The sequence below is a fragment of the Polyodon spathula genome, chromosome 10 (assembly GCF_017654505.1).
Source record: "Polyodon spathula isolate WHYD16114869_AA chromosome 10, ASM1765450v1, whole genome shotgun sequence".
Lineage (NCBI taxonomy): Eukaryota > Metazoa > Chordata > Actinopteri > Acipenseriformes > Polyodontidae > Polyodon > Polyodon spathula.
Genome location: NC_054543.1, coordinates 1,343,742 through 1,366,251, shown reverse-complemented (window position 1 = coordinate 1,366,251; position 22,510 = coordinate 1,343,742). Strand labels below are relative to the sequence as shown.

Sequence of the window (22,510 nt, the reverse complement as noted above, 5' to 3'; positions counted from 1 at the left end):
GAAATAAAACCAACAAAATGATGAATAATAATTCAAATAGCTTCCTGTAGCCCCAAAGCCGTTCTCCGCACAGTGTATGCGAGCTCCAGCGGTTCAGCCTGGAACATTTACTTTAGGGATCAATACTGTACCAGTATTCTTTCGCAATGTCTGTCCAATTCACAGGAACATTTCATTTGTCTAAAAGTTGTGTAACATCTGTTACTAAATAATTAATTTTCAATACATATCTGTGTACTTAACAGATACATTTATTTTTTATTTAAACAGTTTTGACTTGTGGCATTGTCTCTAAATAATCCATGTAAAATAAAATATATTTGCAAGATAAAAAAAAACAAACAAACAAAAAATGCAAATTGGGCTCCAGTTAGCAGGTGTGGAGGGACAGGGAGGCTCTCTCTTCAGAGGCTTCTGTAAATCATTTAACAGGGGCTGCTATAGAAATGGCACTGGCATGATCCCTGAGAGCACTGGTAGCAGTTAGTGAAGAGGCATGGTCACAAGGGGCCGCCCACGTTAGCTCTCACCGGCTCAGTGCAGTCACACACACAGCAGGAGGAGGAGACTGGGGGGAAAGCACTGGTTCTCTGCTTGGTTCATGTCTCAGATCAGGACGAGGAGGATGGAGAAGTTAGGCAGCTTTCTTCTCAGGTGTGTGGTTTGGTTTGGACTGGCCTCTGCATTGGATTTCCAGCACCATGGCTATGAGGACATGGTGAGAGCTATGCTGAACGTGCAGAATGAGTGTCCCTTCATCACCAGGGTATACAGCATTGGGCGCAGTGTGGAAGGCAGACACCTCTATGTGCTGGAGTTCAGTGACAACCCAGGGATACATGAGCTCTGTAAGTAGGACAAGGTTATGAATGCACTTTCACTGTGTGCATAGCTGTGTGTGTTAAAAAAAAACATGCAGCCCAACTGATAGCAAAGCCTCTTGTAGAATCCAATCAGCAGTTTAATCGTACTGCTGCTGGTAGTAAATAACATGTTTCTCTAAAGTAGAAATGCTATGCTCCCTCCTCTATCTTTCTGTGCTTGTTGCTACACAGCCTATGCTTTTCCCTGTGGTACTGACAGCATGCTCCACGCATCCTTTTTGCCTCGGCTTTTACACTCTCATCGGCAGGTTTTACAAGGGTTAAAATGGGTTTGTTTATGGAAAGTGCCATTTGTATGTTTGTGTTTTTTTAACCAAATCTTGGGAGGCAGTTTCTGTTCAAATGTTTGAAGTGTTTTTGGAAATAGTATTTGGATTTCTGTAACAGAACCACTTCTTTGAAACATGTTAGTTCCCATCAAAAATGTTCATTGGTCCTGGGTCAGCCTAAAGTCAGAAACTGTAACCTGTGGAGAAGTATAGAAGCGTTATTTTAAGGTAAGTACTTCCGTTCAAAGAATTGCAGGATATGTTTGTGTTCTAGGATTTAGTTTGAAAACAGGAACATGCAGTGAGTGCCATTGTTTTTAAAAGGCCCCGGCACAAAGGTAATTTTTTTATTTCAATTAATCAAGCCATAGGCACTGACTGCTGACACAACCAGCAAACTACCCACATTTGGCAGCTTTGCATTACTTTTTAATGAATCATTTAAAGCTGCACGAGCCTTGTAATAATCCATACTGCCACTTGTACATATATATAAATGTTGTCTGATTCAGTAGATTATAGGTCGAATACCTGTCTCAGTTGTATACATGTGTATTGTTGTGTGTCGAGAATATGAACGCTGTGTTTTAAAACTGGTATTTTTTGAGAACCACTGCACCGAAGTGTTTGCTGTTGATATTCCTGGAGGAATGGTATCAAATATAAGCGGTTCATGTACTCCTGGGTTTCTCGCACCCGACTAACTCACACAGCAAGGAGACAGTGTGGAGTGCACACTGAGGATGATTGGGACTCATTGCTGGGAGGAGAATGACTCAAGAGATTTACTGTGGGGTGTGGGTCATGTTTGGTGCATTGGGCATAGCTGTAACACTTCCTACAGTGGTTTGATTACTTTATGGTCTGCAAACAGAACCTGCCTTAGATGTTTCGATTAGCACCCAACTGGGAGAAGACCAGATGTGAGGCCCAGAGCAGCCCCTTACTAACACACTTCACCTCTTTATATAGGGATATGAAGCAGCCCACTGTTCCTAACATGTAAGGTCCCAGGTGGATTGACACATTCTCCTAAAGGGTTGATCCGTTGCTTTCTATACTAACCAGTGTCAGCAGTTCAGTAGGAGTGTGGGGGGTTTTCGTGGAGCTTGGACAGCATATGAATGCTTTGATATGCTCAGAGGTTTGCTCCTGGTTTATCTGTAGATCCTGACTTACACATTGGGATAATAGCTTTTTATGTTTCTACTTTACGTTATATAGGGAGGGAACACAAGTGTAGAATATAAATCTTTTTTTTTTTTTTTTTTTTTTGCTGTTGTTAGCTTGGCTGAGATTGTGGATGTTCAGGGTAACAACTGTGGTCTGCAATTAATAAAACAATATCTTATGGATAATATTATTCTACACTTCCTGTCACATACATGTTTATATATTTATTCTATCACATGACATTGTGTTCATTGTTCCTCTGACCTCACCACTGCACAATACATTAGTATTTAGCATAAACATGAATGAAAACTCATTCCCTGAAAGAAACTCTTTCACCTGTTTTTCAGTACACTTCTCTATTGTATTTTCACTTGATCTGAAGTCTGTAGCTTCCTCTATCAGCTATAATCATGGGTTTAAATCGTACATCACACAAACATGAGGTTAGACGACAGTCTCCGATTCCGTAACTGAACAGACCGTGTCATTGTATCCAGAGGGAAACTCAGACACTTTCACAGTTGTTTTGTCTGTGTTTAAATTCAGGTCTACAAGCGGCCCGACTCACATGTGTAGAATCATTGTTGTTGCCAAATAGATCTCATTGCTGTGAACTCGAAGAGAAAGCTGTTTACCTTTCCAGCTGACGTTAGATCCCATTATAGCCTTTATTGTGACAACATCCCCACCCCACACACCACTCTCAATAGACCTGCACGGTTTTACAAAGCTCTGATAACTCATTCTAGACGTTTTCTCTTCAGTATACAGCAGTGTAAAAGGGGAAATGGTTAAATAAATACTTGTATGTAACAGTCTTCTTGGCTGCAAGGAAAACACTCCCCTGTTGTATTAAGAATAAACAACCCAAAAGTGTTTGCATGTGTCCTTCTGCTTAATGAGAGGCAAACGGGTTCAGCCATTTCTTATTGTTCTGGGGGAGTTATATAAACAGTGCAGCATGGGTTTCAACAGGAACCTTTCAACTTTACAGTAGCTTTAGAGTGGCGAATGCTCAGAATAAATCCAGTAGTCTAAACAGCTCTGTTGCACAGAGGTTGTTTAGTGATGGTAGCTGAGCTTTAATAGAAGGCTACCTGTAAAGCAGAGTCATTAGAAAAACACTTTACAAAAAGGGAAAATTCCTACTTTGTTGTGTGTTTCAGTGGAGCCAGAGTTCAAGTATGTGGGGAACATGCATGGAAATGAGGTCCTAGGCAGGGAGCTGTTGATTCAGTTCTCCCAGTTCCTGTGTGAGGAGTACCGGGCTGGAAATCCACGGATAACGCGGCTGATCCACGACACTCGTGTACACATCCTGCCCTCCATGAACCCTGATGGATACGAGGTGGCTGGTAAGCAGGTACAGTTGGCCTGAAAGTAATCTTTATAACGCTATCTTTATCTTGCAATGCACATAAAACTGCATTACAAGGTTCACTGCACACAGTTCTGTCAGGTTACCTTGTAACACAGCAGCAGCAACAAGCAAATACAAATGTAACATACTCTGATACTTCCAATATATTGACTACACTAGCTTTAAACACGATTTCATCAGCAGTAACAGCACTCAAGTTCTCTTTGCTTCTTATTTTCAAAGAACTGACATCATTTTTTAATTTAAAAAAAAACTTTCATTTTAGGTTTCTTGTCTGCTGAAAGAGATTAGACTACAAATCTCTTTCTCTCTGTCTCTCTCGCTTTCTCTCTCTCTGTCGCTCTCTCTCTCTCTCTCTCTCTCTCTCTCTCTCTCTCTCTCTCTCTCTCTCTCTCTCTCTCTCGGGTTGATAACTGCTTCTTGGATAGTTTTTGTTTTGAATGTAAAGAAGTTCAAACCTGTAGCTGTCACAGGAGAGAGCTGCTGACAAAGTTTTACATCACAGTCCAGGGGTGCAATTGTAAAACCAACACTGCTGTTTTCTATTTTAAGAGGTGTTTCTTGCTTCTGAGCTGCACTTTGTTACATAGGTCATGAACTGGTTATCTACATTGACGTGTTGCAGGTGGGTTTACAGTAAATTCTAAGATTAGATTACCTTGTACCTGATCATTTTAAACCCAGAAATCTTGAGTTGTGTATGTGAAATGTGAAAATAAGTGGATTTTAAGAGTAAAAGGAAATCCTCAAACAAGTGTAATAACAAAAAGTGTGATTAGAGCAGAATTTTGTTGCCTAACTAAATCAACAATTGGCCCCCGCAGCAGCGGTGTTGCTAAGGAGTGCTTGATGTGGAATCATTGATTGATTTCTCTGGATGACGTGTGTGCCTGTTCGCTGCTTGACTGGCAGGAGATGGAGACAGAAGGTTGGGATTGGCACACCTCGAAGGCACGCAGGGTTATTTACAGAGGAACCTCACGTCACTCTACCAGAAATGCACATTGAGATTGTATCATTCCTGGTGTTGACAAAAGACAATTTACAGTGTATCAGGCATTCACTCACAATGGGATAGGCTTTTCTGTTCAGGCTCAACTATTGAGCCCCCAAGAGGAACATTGAATTCTGGATTAAAGCAAACAATCTATATTGATATGCTGGTCTACAAGCACAATACCTACTGTCCAGTGTGTATCTGACCAGGGCTACAATATTTACTATGGATGAAGCACAATGCTAGTGTACAATATTACAACTGCTTAGTGATTACATTATCAATATTCTAAAATTAAATATTAGACGTGATTGCCTAACTCTGCCACATGAGTAAAAAAAAGCAAAAAGATGTTCATGAGGCTGATTTGAATTAACATTTAAAAAACTTGTGTGTGTGTGTGTGTGTGTGCGCAGTGCGCATGTGTGTGTGTGTGTGTGTGTGTGTGTGTGTGTGTGTGTGTGTGTGTGTGTGTGTGTGTGTGCGTGCGCATGTGTGTGCGCATGTGTGTGTGTGTGTGTGTGTGTGTGTGTGTGTGTGTGTGTGTGTGTGCATGCGCATGTGTGTGTGTGTGTGTGTGTCCACATCGTTCAGGGCCCCGATGCTAATGGCTACCTCACAGGCAGGACCAATTCCAGAGATGTGGATTTAAACAGGAATTTTCCAGATCTGAACGCAATGATGTATTACTTTGAGAAAAACGATGGACCGAATCATCACCTCCCCTTACCAGATAACTGGGAACAGCAGGTAAGAGACTCCTGTCTCTGGAGAGCATGTTAATGTGTTCATCTATTTTGTATTCGCTTCTAAAATGTTACTTCATATACATATTGATTTGGGATGCATGTCTCATGTTTTTTTGCTGGTACTGATAAAGACATGTGTAATACATACTGTATATTGCTGCAGAGTGTCACATCTGCTGATTTTAGTTTTTCATATTGTCTTTGCCTTCGCTTGAGAATTGTAAGGCTTGAGGCACAGTGTAGGCGATTGCCTTGAAACGCTATTGCAACACCACATATACAGTGTACTTGCATGTGCTAATATTCTTTACATTTTTGTAGGTAGAATCTGAAACACTTGCAGTGATCAGATGGATGAAAAATTACAATTTTGTTCTCTCGGCTAATCTGCACGGTGGAGCAGTTGTGGCAAATTACCCTTTTGATAAGTCTCGGGAGCCGAGGGTCAGAGGGCACCGTAAAACAAGTTACTCTGCTACAGCAGACGACAAGATCTTTAAAAAGGTAATACAAGTAACAAAATAAAACATAGATCGAAGTTTCCATGCAATAACAATAATGAGGCATTCATGGGAAATCAATAAATACATATATGTCTTGTTACAGTTAGAGAAATTGATAATGAGACATAATTATTGCTGCTACAAAACTGTCTACGAGAACAACTGCTTTTAAGAGTTTCAGACTTGTCATGCAGTCTAACTTTTCCAGCACAAAAGGGTCTCTGACGACTGATTTGTGGGGAACTGGAAAGGGCATAACTATTAGCATAGTGTTGAGCATTATTAATACCTACACAGCACACATATTTATGAATAATGGAGACCATCCTTTTTTGTCACTAGTTGGCAAGGACCTACTCATATGCCCATGGCTGGATGCACCAAGGCTGGAATTGCGGAGACTATTTTGACGAGGGGATCACAAATGGAGCCAGCTGGTACTCTCTCTCCAAAGGTGTTTCAGTTCTTGAATCTCTTTTTTAAATATTCTTCATCCTGATATGTTAAGGCAGAAACCTTCAAGGAATGTCTTAGTGTAATCTTTGGCAAGTCCCTTATCCTTGTGCTTCTGTTCTGCTGTGGGTTTAATTGGGTGCAAGAGAAAAGTTACTTGTGAATCATTCCTTCGTCAGATGTCAATCATCCCCCACTTTAGTAATGCTTACAAAGAGGCAGATATTCATTGTATATACAGTAAGTTCAGTACATGTATTTATTTATTTATTTTATCTGTGACTGCGTTTCAGTCAGCTGCAAGCTGCCTCACTCAGGAGAATGTGAAGTCTCAATGCTTCACTCTTCCTCACCTAACAGGTGCTGTTTCTCTCTGTCCTCTAAGGCATGCAGGATTTTAACTATCTCCACACCAACTGTTTCGAGATCACCCTGGAGCTGAGCTGTAACAAGTTCCCAGCAGCGCAGGAGCTGCAGCGAGAGTGGCTGGGGAATCGGGAGGCACTTGTGTCTTACCTGGAACAGGTGAGAGGTGGCATGCTGTGTCTGCAGGCAAACTTTTTACAAGTCTTAGTACTTTAGTAATGAAAACGCATCAGCGAATCAGTTTTACTTTACCTGCAGCTAACGTATTGGGTATTTCTGATTGAGTGTTTTGGAAGCTAAGAACTTCTTTACAAAATTTTTTTTTTTTTTGTTTTTTTGTTACTGGTCTTAATTTCTAAAACAGGTCAAAATTGAGTGTTCATTAGGCTTTCACAAATGATTGGCTTGTGATCACTTCCAGGTTCACCTTGGCATTAAAGGAATGGTTTACGATGAAAATAACAATGGCATTAAAAATGCAGAGATTTCCATATCCGGGATCAATCACGACATCACCACAGGTGAGAGCAAACCCAGCAGCTGACTCTCCAATATCAGATAGAGTGAGTGCCTAATCCACGCAGTCTTCATTTCCTATATGTGTGTCTTCATCCAGGTGTCGAAGGGGATTATTTCCGGTTGTTGTTACCTGGAACTTACACAGTAACGGCATCTGCAGAGGGATACCAGCCCAGCATCAGCACAGTGACAGTGGGGCCTGCAGAAGCCATACAGGTGAGCATGTATTGTTACACAAGCAGTAAGGGCTGGACACTGACTATAGGGACTGTTGCATTTGACCCTCTGGTAATGCATAGACTGTACATGTGTCACGCTTTCGAATTTTACACAGAACTGCCTGCCAGCATGTCACATTAACATTTTAACTATTTATATATATATATATATATATATATATATATATATATATATATATATATATATATATATATATATATATATATATATACACACACACACACACACACACACACATATATATATATATATATATATATATATATATATATATATATATATATATATTCTTGTTCATATATATCTCTTGTTCAAAGTGTTTGAAACTTTATGAGACTGTATTCATATCGGTCCATCATTTCGCATGAAATAATGTTATTTATTTAAGTTTACTCTTGGCTATATAATCTTGTCTCATTACCACCACTGTGTACCTAATGAAACAGCCAGTGCTGTGAAAAGCAAACAGACAGCAGTGCATGGTTATGTCTGACTGCAAAAGAATGAAACATGCTACAATGTTTGAATGGTTTCAGTGAAGCCAGTATTTAGATCTTCTGCTCTCTTTAGATTAATTGAATGGACTCCGCTGTACTGTGTATGTTTCAGAATAACAAAAGTGTTTTTCTCTTTGTTTTCAGTTACATTTTTATTTGAAAGCTGCTTCCCGGGAAACCTCCAGTGAAACACAGAGTGCTGGGAACAACAAGAAAGTCCCTTCACATAAAATGGCGCCCAGATGAGAGACTCACTGATACATTCTGCAGAGCAAACATCCTCAACCTTCATTGCAGAAAGAGATCAAATACAGACGGCCTTCTGCTTTAGAAATATATATATATATATATATATATATATATATATATATATATATATATATATATATATATACTTCCACTTTCTTTGTTTAACCACAGAATAGTGTATTGGAGTATTCTTTTTTTATCGACTGGCCTTATTTTGTTACACCTATCCTATTTCAAACGTATCATAGAAAGTGTAAAAAGCAAGAATTCAAGCAGGAGCTTATGTGCAATTAATTCAGTGCATCTATGAAGGACTGCTCGGGTTTCTTCATGTGTTTGATGTACTGTAGTAGCAGAGATTCAAGGACATAGCAGTTTTGTTTTAACATCACATCTGTTCTGTCCAGTTGTGAACCAAATAGGGGAGCCACATTGTTTTTTAGAAATTGTCCTCCCCTATAAAGGTCTCAATGTGAAAAAAAAGCTAAATGAGAAATGTAACTACATCAGTATGCTTATGTATATGAAAAAGCTTTTTTTTTACTCGCTGCCTATTAAGATTAAACATATCTATACATACTTGGTTCCGTCATTCCTTGTGAAAATAATATTAAAGATGAAAAAGTTTGCTCAAATCCCTAACTGAAATGGTTGCAGGGGGAAATCCTCTGGACAGGACACTTTACTCCCTGACAGTCTGACCTTTCAGTAATAATTAACTGTGACATAAACAGGAAATGCTAATAAGGGAGCCAGAGCAGAACATAATGCTGAAATTGGAATGAACAAATAAAATCCAGAAAGAACCAGAAACAGCATAAGGTGAACAGCTGCATATGGAAAGTGTCTGGATTGGTCATTCCACTCAAGGTGGCAATGTTGAACGCAGTTAATGGTCCTATTGAAGAGAAGCTGGAGGTGCTGGTTTGCGCTGGGAAGAACTCTTTTAATGTCTATAACATACAGTATGATTTCAACTCCCTCCAAATTCCTCATGTTCTCTAGAACGACTTCACACACTGCAGCGATTTACAGAATGGCCACGGGAAAGCCTAAACACCCTTGCATTAGCACTCTACCAGGCACAGATCCAGTGGCTGAAGGGGTAGTGAGAACCCTTTCTAATCCTCACTGACTTACCCTTACCCTCGGTATTACTGTTTCTGTTAACAAGAACAAAGGTTTGTAAACTTCAAGTAATTGAGCAGTGCTTGAATGAAAGTATGTATCAAAGTTAACGTTTTCTGAAATATGGTGGGAAGATAAAACGAAGCAGTGATTTTTTTTGGACAAAACCAATTATGAAATGTGAATGAGAGAGCTGTGAATCAGATGTGTGCAGTCATTCACTGACAAACACATAATAGCCAGTACTGTTTACTGTAAATACAATAATCCTGCAAAAATGAGGCTTAAACAGTGAGGCAGCAGCACCGTTGCAAAAACTGTTGCAAAAAAAGGGTTAATTTTTATTGGACAATACCTATCATTTATTAGAGCTAGAGGTACAGCTGTGTACCAAATGTGAAGCCAATATCTCAAAGCGTGTCATCTTTATCACCCTGAAAACAAAAAGTCACATGACCACAATGTAGCACCCATATTGACACCAGGTCAAAGTGAAAGAAAACGAGAGGCCCATCTAAGCTCATCCAATTCCTCGCAGCTGATTGCTCTCAGAACTTTGTCAAGTCGAGTCTTAAAGGATCCCAGTGTTTCTGCCTCAACAACATGACAAGGTAATCCATTCCATCCCCTCAACACTCTCTGTGTGAAAAAGTGCCACTTTCAACCACATGGCTTGGTAACCCATTCCATCCCCTCACCACTCTCTGTGTGAAGAAGTGTTTCCTTCCCTCTGTCCTAAGTCTATTTCCACTTAAATTCCAGCTGTGTCCCCTGGTACTGATTTATGTACTGCGCTTAAAGTAATGGTTTGGGTTAACTATGTCAATTCCTTTTAAGATTTTAAAGCCCAATCTTTTACAACACTGAGATCTTTCTCATGGTGTGCCTGTTCTAGTTTTAACCCCCTTTACATTTGGATCATGCATTGCTGTGACTGGCGTGTAGTGCTTTACATTTGTTGACACTGAATTTCATTTGCCACGTTTCTGCCCAGTACTGTATGCTGCCTTTATCTTTTTGCATGTTTGGCTATCCTTTACCTTGCCTCTGTTGTCTGCATTACTAAGCTGTGACATCTAGTGGAATTTATTACAGAGTATCAGACAGACTCTGGCTATCACAGGATCCTAGACCATTTCACTATACAATATTCTCACTCATGTTTTCTGGTTACCTAAAACTAGACTTCTAAATCTAAGTACTGCCAAATTATACAGAAGCAGTTGTTGGATCTCTACAGGTAAACACAATGGTTGAATCCATATGCATCATTATGAACGTCAACATAACAGGCAACTGTAAATAGTAAAATAACACCATAGAACCTTACCGTATCATGCTCTAGTACTTTGTGTTGGTATCATAGTGGCTCATGCTAGATTTTTTTTTCTTTCAGATATGAGACTGTATTGTAGTATGCTGATATATCCCCTAGATGGCAGACTTAACATTCACTTTTTTAAAAATTAAAATCAATGCAAAACACACGCTTGTGTGGGAAATAATCCAGACTTTTTTTTTATTATTTCTAGTGATAGCTTTTTCTGTTCTTAAGATGTTTGAACAGGAAAATGGCTGTCATCACACATTACTGTTTGTATGTCATTATCATACGTTTCCAGTGTTTTCTGCAGCTTGTTATAAACACTACAAAACTACAGAAACTGTCTACGTGGAAACAGGACTCCAACAAACATGTTGCTGATTGCAGCACACCTATGCATACGCTATTGCATAGAGTGCTATAGAGGCAGAATTCAGCTGCCAAACTGGGAAGAATCTGGTTCTCCCAGCATCCCGCAGATTCCAAGCTGTTATACAGCTTTAGTCTGTTTATCCGGTTAAACAGATTCCCTGATTCCAAGGTCACACGTGTGCGGTACATAGGCTTTCTGTCCCTTTTTGTTGCACACAACACATAGCGTGCAAAACACATTGAGCTTGTAACAAAAAGCAGCCCTCTACATATTTATCAACTCAAACTACAATAGCTGTTGACTGTAGCTGGGCTTCCTGTTATTTATATTAACCATATGATGTTGTGCAGGCTCAGTCGTTGAATAAAATGTATAAGGGCAACTGAGACATATCCTATGAATCCAGACTATTCTATTTTTTTTCAGAGCACTTGGTAATGGAATGAGTCATGTTGTGATTGGGCTGCTGAAGTCTGGCATTCAGTCAGCAACATTCTCTGCAGCATCAACATTTCTGAGTTGTGAGACAAACTTCACTCCATTTCCCAGCAGTTTCCTACAATTGTAATTCTGTTAAGAGAAAAAAATTAAAACATAAATATCAGACAAGGGCGTGGGTTAATGCATATGAGCCTGGGATTAGACCAATTTGAGTTCAGTGCTCTCAGCATAGCCCTTAGTTGACACTTCAATCACAGAACCACTACATAATCCTACACCATTCTCACTGAGCACCATTACACGTTCCATTTTAGTTTTGTCAGACCACAAAACTTTTTGCCACATGGCTACAGAATCTCCTGAGTGTTTTTTTGCATACTTCAAATGGGATTCAAGGTGGGCTTTCTTGAGTAATGGCTTCCTTCTTGCCACCCTACCATACAGGCCATATTTGTGGAGTGCTTGGGATATTGTTGTCACATGCACACTTTGACAAGTCTTAGCCATTAAAACCTGTAGCTCTTGCAAAGTTGCCATTGGCCTATTGGTAGCCTCTCTGATCAGTCTCCTTCTTGCTCGATCATCCGGTTTGGAGGGACGGCTTGATCTCCAAGGGATATTCAAGGTCTTTCATATTTTTTTATACCTATCCCCTGATCTGTGCCTTTCAACAACTTTGTCACAGAGTTCTTTTAAAAGCGCCTTGGTGCTCATGGTTGAGTTTTTGCTTTGAAATGCACTACCCAGTAGAGGGAACCTACAGAAACTGCTGAATTTATCCTGAAATCATGTGAATCACTACAATTTAACACAGGTGGAGGCCACTTAACTTGGTGTGTGATTTTGAAGGCGATTGGTTACACCTGAGCTAATTTAGGATTGCTATTACAAGGGGGATGGACACTTATCCAGCCAAGCTATTTCAGTTTTTATTTTTAATTAATTTTCTACAAATTTCTAAAACATTTTTTTCACTTGGAAGTTGTGGGGTAGGATGTGTGGATAAATGAAAAAAAAAAAAAAACATTTTAATGCATTTCAATTCCAGACTATAAGGCTATAATGAACTGTAGCGTGTGTGTGTGTGTGTGTGTGTGTGTGTGTGTGTGTGTGTGTGTGTGTGTGTGTGTGTGTGTGTGTGTGTGTGTGTTTACCAAACATCTCTCATTTATTGTACATTTCATGTCGATGTTTTTTTATGAAAGATTGCATGAATAGTCTTGTACAGTTTCAGCAGTCTTTCTATTTCGTGTACAGTACAGCCCTTCTGGAACTTGGCGCTTTGTCAACAGAAACGAAGTATCACAAAATAACTAGCTCTGACTGCCAAGTAATACTGATGCATCACAATGCTAACCAGCCTAGTGTCATTACACTAAGCCGCTCAGGGATGACTGGCCTTTATGACTTGTGGCCACTCAGAGGGATTCATGAAACATAATCTCATGGGAAAATAATAGGAGCGATCCCTTGAGAGTCATTTGCTCAGAAACAACAGTTTGGAAAGCCTTTTAACAAAATACAACGAACTTCACTTGTACCATCGACTAGCTGAAATTAATAGTAACTTCATATTCTTAACTGACCATTACTAAATGATGAAACGCAGTTGTAAAATGCCTGTTAGCAACTTATTAAAAGTTAATATATTGTGTCCAATAGTAATAACAAAGAATATTTTAGTTTGTTGGACACGGTGTCCGTTACCATATTGACCCACGCTGCATGCTGCAGCTATATATTTATAGGCAAATATTAACGTGTGGTTTTGTTCTCGGGTTAATAAAATATGTAGGTCATTAACTCCCTATAATTAAATTTACGAAATGTCTTTGCATGGTACTCTACTGTACTTGCATGAGGAGTTAATGAGTTAGAGAAAGGCTTATTTGTATAACGGCAGCGCTACAGTCAGAAACACCCTATCAATAAACTTGAGGTGAGAGTCTCCACAGGATAGTATAGGGTTTTTGTTTATTTGTTTGTTTGTTTTTGTTATCTGTGTTACATTGAGTTAGTTTGTGAAATGTGTTCTGGTAAGTACAGAAAGGACAGCAGCATTCACATCAGTCAGTCCGTCTGCCTGCTTCTTGTTTGTTTTTTGTTTCAGTTTGCAAACAACGACAAATAAATCATGTTGCACAGCACTGGTATGTTGTGTTCAGGCAGAGTGAAGACAGCCCCTCTGAGGCGAAGCGAGGCCCCGGTGTTAGACGTGTGTTGATGTCAGCACGGAGGGAGGCTGCCTGCCTGCGGTACTTTCACTGTCACAGCTGATCATGACAGAGGGCAGCATTGCTGAAGCTAGATTCAACGAGAAACGCCGTGGGAGTGTGCTCTGCACGGGAATGCGTTATTCTTCATAGAGTTTAGCATTCAAGAAGCGGTACCAAGCAGACCGGCAAATATACAGACTGGGAATGTGCTAAAACGTTGTAAGTACGGCAAAAAATAAATAAAACGGTATGTAAAAAATTAGGACGAGTCCATTCAACACAGCCACGAAGACACAAGAAACCTGCACAGGCAGGTAAGTAGAAACTGGAGAGGCTAAAATTGACCTTGTCTTATGCAATATGAAAAAAAAAAAAAAAGTACAATACAAAATCGCTGCAAAAAGAGGTGACATGTATTTAAATCTATTAAAATTGATCACGGTAACATAGTTCTTATTAAATCAAGCTACTGTATTAAACACACTGTGTGCGTGTAGTATCTGCGTTATCTCAGCTGGCGATATGAAAAAGACGAGCATTATGAATCCAGTCAAATCTATTGACTATATATCCACACTGATTTGCTAAGAAAAACCTCACAGCGTTGTTGTGGGGTGGTACATTAACGATAGCTTATGTGTGAATTGTATTTGATTAAAACGGTCTTGGATTGGAATGCACACATATCACGTGTGCATCCCACGTGTACTGTGTGTTCCATCTGGTAAACACGTTGTGAATGAAGCTGTTAGTGAAAACACGATCTCTAATGTTATTATAGCTGTAAGTAGATTTTACTTTGGACAGGAAACGGCCAGCCACAGTTATAGAGTTACATTGTAACAAACGGCGATATCCGGTCGAAGAAACATTTCAGAATGCAAGTTAGTATTTTGATGTTTAATATTAAATTGATTGGTCATTTTTGGATTACAACCCATGCTAATAGAGGCCCCACTCAGAGTACACGATGCTGCATTAGTGTTGCACTGCAGATATTTCTGTGTGTAGGCATGCATTGTATATTACAACCTTATGTATTTTGTGAAACGCAATGTAAGTGATGGATTTCATCATGTACTGTAGATAATGGAATAGTCAAGGTTATCAGTTAGTTGCATGGTATCCACTACGTTTATTGAATACAGTAAATTGTATTGTAACATGACACTGTTATCTTCAATTACTGCAGTTACTTATTACAGATGCCTTAAATATTTTACTTGTAATCTATCTGTATTGTGTTATACAATGTGGAATTCACAATTGATTCTGACAGTGATTCCTATCGATTTTTCGATTACTTTGTTACCATATGCCCTTGACAGTGTTGTAGTTGCTGCAGTAGTTTCTAACTGCAGCTTGGGTTGCTGCACAGCAGTGCTGACCCATCATTCTGATATTGTGTTATTTTAAAATGTTGTGTGCATGTAAATGCAGTGTTTTTCTTTAAAGTAGTTAAATGGTTTTTCTGATGCTGGAGCTTGATAAAGACATGCTGATTGGGTTTAAGGCATGCCTGACAGAGGAAGAAAACTGTATGCTGTAGTTGTGCAGTTTTCTGCTGTGTAGCCTAAACTAATCATCAGAATAAAGTACTGAGTGATTGTTGCACTCTACAGAGGTGTTTGGGGAAACCCCGAGCCAGTGTGAGGTGTTTGGAAGTGGTGTCTTCACACAGTTTTTGGCAGGAATCTTCACACTATGAATGGAAGCCCAGACCAGAGCATAATAATAATATGTAAATGATGCGGCTGCATCGTCCAATTAGTGATGCCCATTCTCCTCATAATAATAATATGTAAATGATGCGGCTGCATCGTCCAATTAGTGATGCCCATTCTCCTCATAATAATAATATGTAAATGATGCGGCTGCATCGTCCAATTAGTGATGCCCATTCTCCTCACACTGACGCTATTGCTGTGCAAGGACTAGATGAGCCCACAGCTAAACTAGGTACCCTTAAAGGAGTGTTACTGCAACCAGGGCTATAAAATCCCTTTCCTAACCCATGCACGCTTTATTAACATTATCACTGGACACCCCCTTTTTAAAATCCCTTTCCTAACCCATGCACGCTTTATTAACATTATCACTGGACACCCCCTTTTTAAAATCCCTTTCCTAACCCATGCATGCTTTATTAACATTATCACTGGACACCCCCTTTTTAAAATCCCTTTCCTAACCCATGCACGCTTTATTAACATTATCACTGGACACCCCCTTTTTAAAATCCCTTTCCTAACCCATGCACGCTTTATTAACATTATCACTGGACACCCCCTTTTTAAAATCCCTTTCCTAACCCATGCATGCTTTATTAACATTATCACTGGACACCCCCTTTTTAAAATCCCTTTCCTAACCCATGCACGCTTTATTAACATTATCACTGGACACCCCCTTTTTAAAATCCCTTTCCTAACCCATGCACGCTTTATTAACATTATCACTGGACACCCCCTTTTTAAAATCCCTTTCCTAACCCATGCACGCTTTATTAACATTATCACTGGACACCCCCTTTTTAAAATCCCTTTCCTAACCCATGCACGCTTTATTAACATTATCACTGGACACCCCCTTTTTAAAATCCCTTTCCTAACCCATGCATGCTTTATTAACATTATCACTGGACACCCCCTTTTTAAAATCCCTTTCCTAACCCATGCACGCTTTATTAACATTATCACTGGACACCCCCTTTTTAAAATCCCTTTCCTAACCCATGCACGCTTTATTAACATTATCACTGGACACCCCCTTTTTAAAATCCCTTTCCTAACCCATGCACGCTTTATTAACATTATCACTGGACACCCCCTTTTTAAAATCCCTTTCCTAACCCATGCACGCTTTATTAACATTATCACTGGACACCCCCTTTTTAAAATCCCTTTCCTAACCCATGCACGCTTTATTAACATTATCACTGGACACCCCCTTTTTAAAATCCCTTTCCTAACCCATGCACGCTTTATTAACATTATCACTGGACACCCCCTTTTTAAAATCCCTTTCCTAACCCATGCACGCTTTATTAACATTATCACTGGACACCCCCTTTTTAAAATCCCTTTCCTAACCCATGCACGCTTTATTAACATTATCACTGGACACCCCCTTTTTAAAATCCCTTTCCTAACCCATGCACGCTTTATTAACATTATCACTGGACACCCCCTTTTTAAAATCCCTTTCCTAACCCATGCATGCTTTATTAACATTATCACTGGACACCCCCTTTTTAAAATCTCTTTCCTAACCCATGCATGCTTTATTAACATTATCACTGGACACCCCCTTTTTAAAATCCCTTTCCTAACCCATGCACGCTTTATTAACATTATCACTGGACACCCCCTTTTTAAAATCCCTTTCCTAACCCATGCACGCTTTATTAACATTATCACTGGACACCCCCTTTTTAAAATCCCTTTCCTAACCCATGCACGCTTTATTAACATTATCACTGGACACCCCCTTTTTAAAATCCCTTTCCTAACCCATGCACGCTTTATTAACATTATCACTGGACACCCCCTTTTTAAAATCCCTTTCCTAACCCATGCATGCTTTATCAACATTATCACTGGACACCCCCTTTTTAAAATCCCTTTCCTAACCCATGCACACTTTAATATTCATCACCCCCCCCCCCCCCCCCCCCCCCCCCCCCCCCCCCCCCCCCCCCCCCCCCTTTAGGTTTTTTTTTATTTATTTATTTATTTTTTAAATACCTGCCTGTTCCAAACTGAAGTCTATAATACAAGCAAGGCACAGCAATTACATACTGCAGATGTAGTTTGTTTGCAGATAGTGAGTGTAGAGTCCTTACTGTAGTCATATGTATAATATGGAATCTGTCCCATTGCCTGGTTTTGACAGGTGAGTTGATGCCGTCAAACTCCCTGCTGTTTCAACACGGGTGACGTTCCTTACAGTTACATATACGCATTCAGTGTATACTATTAGCACACTGGAAGTGCTGTAGCTTATACTTTAATAGGAACGCATAGACAAGGGGCTTTAACCCTAATTAAAGGACATGCTGAACTTGGAAGAATGATTCAGTAGTATTATGTGCTGCAATTACAAGGCAGCAGAGAGGTCAATTATTTATACTCACTGCCACATGTATCCAGTGACATATAACAGAATGGGTTGGGCTGTTTGTCCAGTACACACAGGCTGTGAATTTTGAGGTTTTATTTAAAGGTTCGTTGTGCATTAGAGGTGTCAGTAAATCATAGGTTTCTGACATGCAATTTGGAGAGCTTTCAAACGGTGCTGAACCCGATATCTAGTCTTATTTTCTGTTTCAAAAGTGCATACAGTATAGCGGTTTGAACATGAAACACTAGGGATTACATATACTGTATTTTAAGCAGTGTTAATTTCGATATACTCTCGTCGGTTTATGCTTTTTGTACTGTACCGTATATGGTGCCACATGCCCTCCTGACGAGCCCTGCTCCTGGAAAATAATATACTGTTTGTGCAAGACCAACTGCTGCATTGTAGTCTTATGCAATGCTACCCATAGCAACTCGCTGGTGCCGCCATAGGGACTGTATTTATAGTACGCTGTTTTCTGCTGGGATTTGTAATTGAAAGTAATGAACTGTATTCACATGATTCATGCCAACAGTGGAGACTCGGCTCCTGTGTTCAGTCCGGTTCATTGTCATTTTGAGCACAGTTCCCATGTACTGCAGCACCTGCATCTCTGGAAGAACGGAATGTGCTCTACAGCAGTGCCAGTTTCAGAAATCCTACATGTACATTATACCTGGAATGTATGTGGGATTTTAATGCAAAGCTTGCCTGTGGAGATCTGTTCCTGGTCCTTTAACTAACTGGACAGGGAGGAGAGGTCCCTGTATAGTGTCCTGGTTCCTTCTAGCCAAGGCCTTTTTGTCTTCTCTGCTAATATACACCAATATACAGTATTAATACAATTATGGTTGACTAAAGGAAACAACCTTTATGATTATTATCAAATGCAGCGTTTAACATCCACATATCAGACTGTGTATAAATACCTCAGGTAGATGTTTTTGCACTGACCTGTGTTTGAGCATGTTACTGATACAGAAGACTACTGAGTTGAACCCTTAGTGTACACGAGAAGATAAGGTCTAGGTCTGAGTCATTGTTTATTTTTGCTGTGCTGCTTGAACTTGTGGTGTGTTTCAGGGAATGTCTACACAAAGCTTCCAACCAAGTCGTTCTCAATACACAGGCCAGCTGCAGAATTAGGCATGGTGGTGCTGTGCACGTTCTAACAAGACATGATTTCTTCTGCTTCTTTACATACATCACTCTTTGGTTGTATTCTCTCAGAACATTTTTATTTGTAAATCCATTGCATGTCTGCAAACGGCAAGTTAACTTTAGGCAGGTTGATGCCTGGTATTCTTTCAAGTCTAAATTGAAAGCATATTTTTTTAATGTTTTTATATAATTGGTTGTAGCTGGAGTGCATTGTGTATATGAGCTGTCTTGTTTTGTTTCTTAACTTTGTGCAGCACTCTGGGTTGCTATGGTGTGAAGGGCGTTATATAAAATAAATTGGTATTGTACTTTTGCATAAGTACTTTTTGAGTTCCTTTGTTTGGACACACAGTACAATTGAGGTCATTTCTACTGCCCAATTTACCAGTAATGACTGCATTATTTTGCAGACTGAGATGACAATTATAGCTACATATAAATAATATACACACTGCCTTTTATAATTTGGTATCTTTACAGTGGAGGTGTAACCAGAAATTAAGATGTTTGAGTTAGTGAAATACTCGCCTAAAGAAGTTTACAGCCAGTAAATCATTTTTATTCTTCATTTGCAAATCCTACTTTCCACCCCTTAATCAAAGCTCACTTATTCAAGGGGGTAACTCATGCATTTTTTTAATGGAAAACCCACCAATAAAAATATAAATATATATATATATATATATATATATATATATATATATATATATATATATATATATATTATAGAGAGGACACACACACACACACACATAGTTTATTCTCACAAGCTCCTTCCTCTCCTTTTGGTGCAAATGACACACTTCAGTAAAATGCTTTAAAAAAACTCGGAAGTGATACAGGAGGTGTTGAAAGCAATTAGTGTCTAGAAAGCAGGGTATTTCAAATACTAAAAGCCTATTTCAAAATAATTATACTTCACTGTTTCAATATCAGGAGCTGATGGGATAATTAGGTTTGTGTAACACACTATGCACCCCACCAGTACTGTACATGGGTGAACAGCTGATGGGTCTGCTATTCGCTCCCTACAGTACATGAATTAACGGCAGGTCCTTTGGCACGTTAGCTCTTTGATGTTATGCATCGGTTGGTCACTCTTATGATTAAAATAGAGACAATCAAGAGGCAAGACTTTTGCTTGACAGGAATTTCCCTGTGATTTAAAAAAAACAAAACAAAACAAAACCAAAAAAATCAAAAAACCTGCTGTGCATTATTAGGGAAGTGCTTTTGATGATGTGCATGTAAGGTGGACCAGACTATAGAAGAGCTTGTGCATCTCCACAGTTATTATGCATCTGTGACCCCTCCCTTTGATGACAGCAGTGTTTAAATGCTTATGCTCTACAGTTCATCACCATAGCAAAACTGTAAACAACAAAATAAAAACAATACAGGAAGCATCCAGCAATGCATTCACCTTGTTATCAGCACAGAGGGGGATCCTACGCTGTAACCCAGCATGTCTGCCAGGTGCAACACAAACTCCCTGTTGTTTGTAGTAAAGGATTCTGAGCTGATAAATAAACCAGCATGTCAGCAGATTGGATTACACTCACTCTTTATTGCTAAGGGGGCTAAAACCAATTCCAAAATGTTTTTCCAATATTACAACAGCAAGAGAACATTCAAGAGGAGGTTAAATGTTTAAGAGATAGAAATAGCAAAATCATAGATGAAGAAAAAAAAAAAAAAGCAAATATATTAAATTATTACTTTTCACAGGTTTTTACAAAGGAGGATACGGACAACATGCCCCACATGTCATCCAGTTCCAATCCAGTTTTAAATAACTTTAGCATAACCGAGGCAGAAGTGTTAAAGGGACTAGGAACTATTAAAATAAACAAATCCCCTGGGCCAGATGAGATCCTCCCAATAGTAATCAAAGAAATGAAAGAAGTAATTTACAAACCGCTAACCAAGATCAGGCAACAGTCTCTTGAGACAGGGGTGGTACCGACAGACTGGAAAATTGCAAACGTAATACCGATCCACAAAAAGGGAAAAAAAACTGAACCAGGTAACTACAGACCAGTAAGCCTGACTTCTATTATATGCAAACTTATGGAAACTGTAATAAGATCCAAAATGGAAAATTACCTATATGGTAACAGTGTCCTGGGAGACAGTCAACATGGTTTTAGGAAAGGGAGATCGTGTCTAACTAACCTGCTTGATTTTTTTGAGGATGCAACATCGATAATGGATAATTGCAAAGCATATGACATGGTCTATTTAGATTTCCAGATAGCTTTTGACAAAGTCCTGCATAAAAGATTAATTCTCAAACTGAACGCAGTAGGGATTCAAGGAAACACATGTACATGGATTAGGGAGTGGTTAACATGTAGAAAACAGAAAGTACTGATTAGAGGAGAAACTTCAGAATGGAGTGTGATAACCAGTGGAGTACCACAGGGTTCAGTATTAGGTCCTCTGCTTTTCCTAATCTACATTAATGATTTAGATTCTTGTATAGTAAGCAAACTTGTTAAATTCACAGACGACTCAAAAATAGGAGGACTGGCAAACACTGTTGCAGCAGCAAAGGTCATTCAAAGTGATCTATACAAGATTCAGAACTGGGCAGACACATGGCAAATGACATTTAATAGAGAAAAGTGTAAGGTACTGCACACAGGAAATAAAAATGTGCATTATAGATATCTTATCGGAGATACTGAAATTGAAGGACTCTATGAAAAAGACCTAGGAGTTTTTGTTGACTCAGAAATGTCTTCATCTAGACAATGTGGGGAAGCTATAAAAAAGGCCAACAAGATGCTTGGGTACATTGTGAAAAATGTTGAATTTAAATCAAGGGAAGTAATGTTAAAACTGTACAATGCACTAGTAAGACCTCATCTTGAATATTGTGTTCAGTTCTGGTCACCTCGCTGTAAAAAAGATATTGCTGCTCTAGAAAGAGTGCAAAGAAGAGCGACCAGAATTATTCCAGGTTTAAAAGGCATGTCATATGCAGACAGGCTAAAAGAATTGAATCTGTTCAGTCTTGAACAAAGAAGACTACGTGGCGACCTAATTCAAGCATTCAGAATTCTAAAAGGTATTGACAATGTCGACCCAAGGGACTTTCTCGACCTGAAAAAAGAAACAAGGTCCAGGGGTCACAAATGGAGATTAGACAAAGGGGCATTCAGAACAGAAAATAGGAGGCACTTTTTCACACAGAGAATCATGAGGGTCTGGAATCAACTCCCCAGTAATGTTGTTGAAGCTGACACCCTGGGATCCTTCAAGAAGCTGCTTGATGAGATTCTGGGATCAATAAGCTACTAACAACCAAACGAGCAAGATGGGCCGAATGGCCTCCTCTCGTTTGTAAACTTTCTTATGTTCTTATGTTCAGCTCGCCTGCGCTCGCATTGCTGCATGCTGCTTTTTGTATCTCTCATAAATCACACTTGCTCTTTGCTGCAGTGCTGAACGTGTGGT

The 22,510-nt window shown here is 39.4% G+C and overlaps 2 protein-coding genes across 5 annotated transcripts in view; both read left to right on the top strand.

Annotated features, from left to right (window-relative positions):
• Nucleotides 1-458: 458 nt before the first annotated feature.
• Nucleotides 459-8,862, top strand: LOC121322021 (carboxypeptidase N catalytic chain-like). The gene is made up of 9 exons (XM_041261452.1): nt 459-848; nt 3,496-3,692; nt 5,302-5,457; nt 5,778-5,960; nt 6,302-6,413; nt 6,798-6,937; nt 7,200-7,299; nt 7,395-7,513; nt 8,179-8,862. Exons 1-9 carry the CDS (start codon nt 602-604, stop codon nt 8,278-8,280), a joined length of 1,356 nt encoding a protein of 451 aa, XP_041117386.1. The 5' UTR covers nt 459-601; the 3' UTR covers nt 8,281-8,862.
• A 4,966-nt stretch (nt 8,863-13,828) lies between these two features.
• The window catches only part of LOC121321700 (dynamin-binding protein-like), a 51,865-nt gene continuing 43,183 nt past the window's right edge, over nt 13,829-22,510 (top strand). For 2 of the 4 annotated variants that reach the window (XM_041260728.1, XM_041260729.1), the window contains exon 1: nt 13,829-13,984. The gene's annotated coding sequence lies outside the window, so the exon portion shown is untranslated. Of the gene's footprint in view, nt 14,080-22,510 lie in introns of all 4 variants that reach the window. The other 2 variants (XM_041260730.1, XM_041260726.1) reach the window with 1 other exon arrangement.

Coding starts and splice junctions, on each gene's coding strand:
- LOC121322021 (XM_041261452.1), top strand. CDS start 602: ATGTCTCAGATCAGGACGAGGAGGATGGAGAAGTTAGGCAGCTTTCTT. Junction 849..3,495: donor CCCAGGGATACATGAGCTCT/GTAAGTAGGACA, acceptor TGTGTGTTTCAG/TGGAGCCAGAGTTCAAGTAT. Junction 7,300..7,394: donor CAATCACGACATCACCACAG/GTGAGAGCAAAC, acceptor GTCTTCATCCAG/GTGTCGAAGGGGATTATTTC.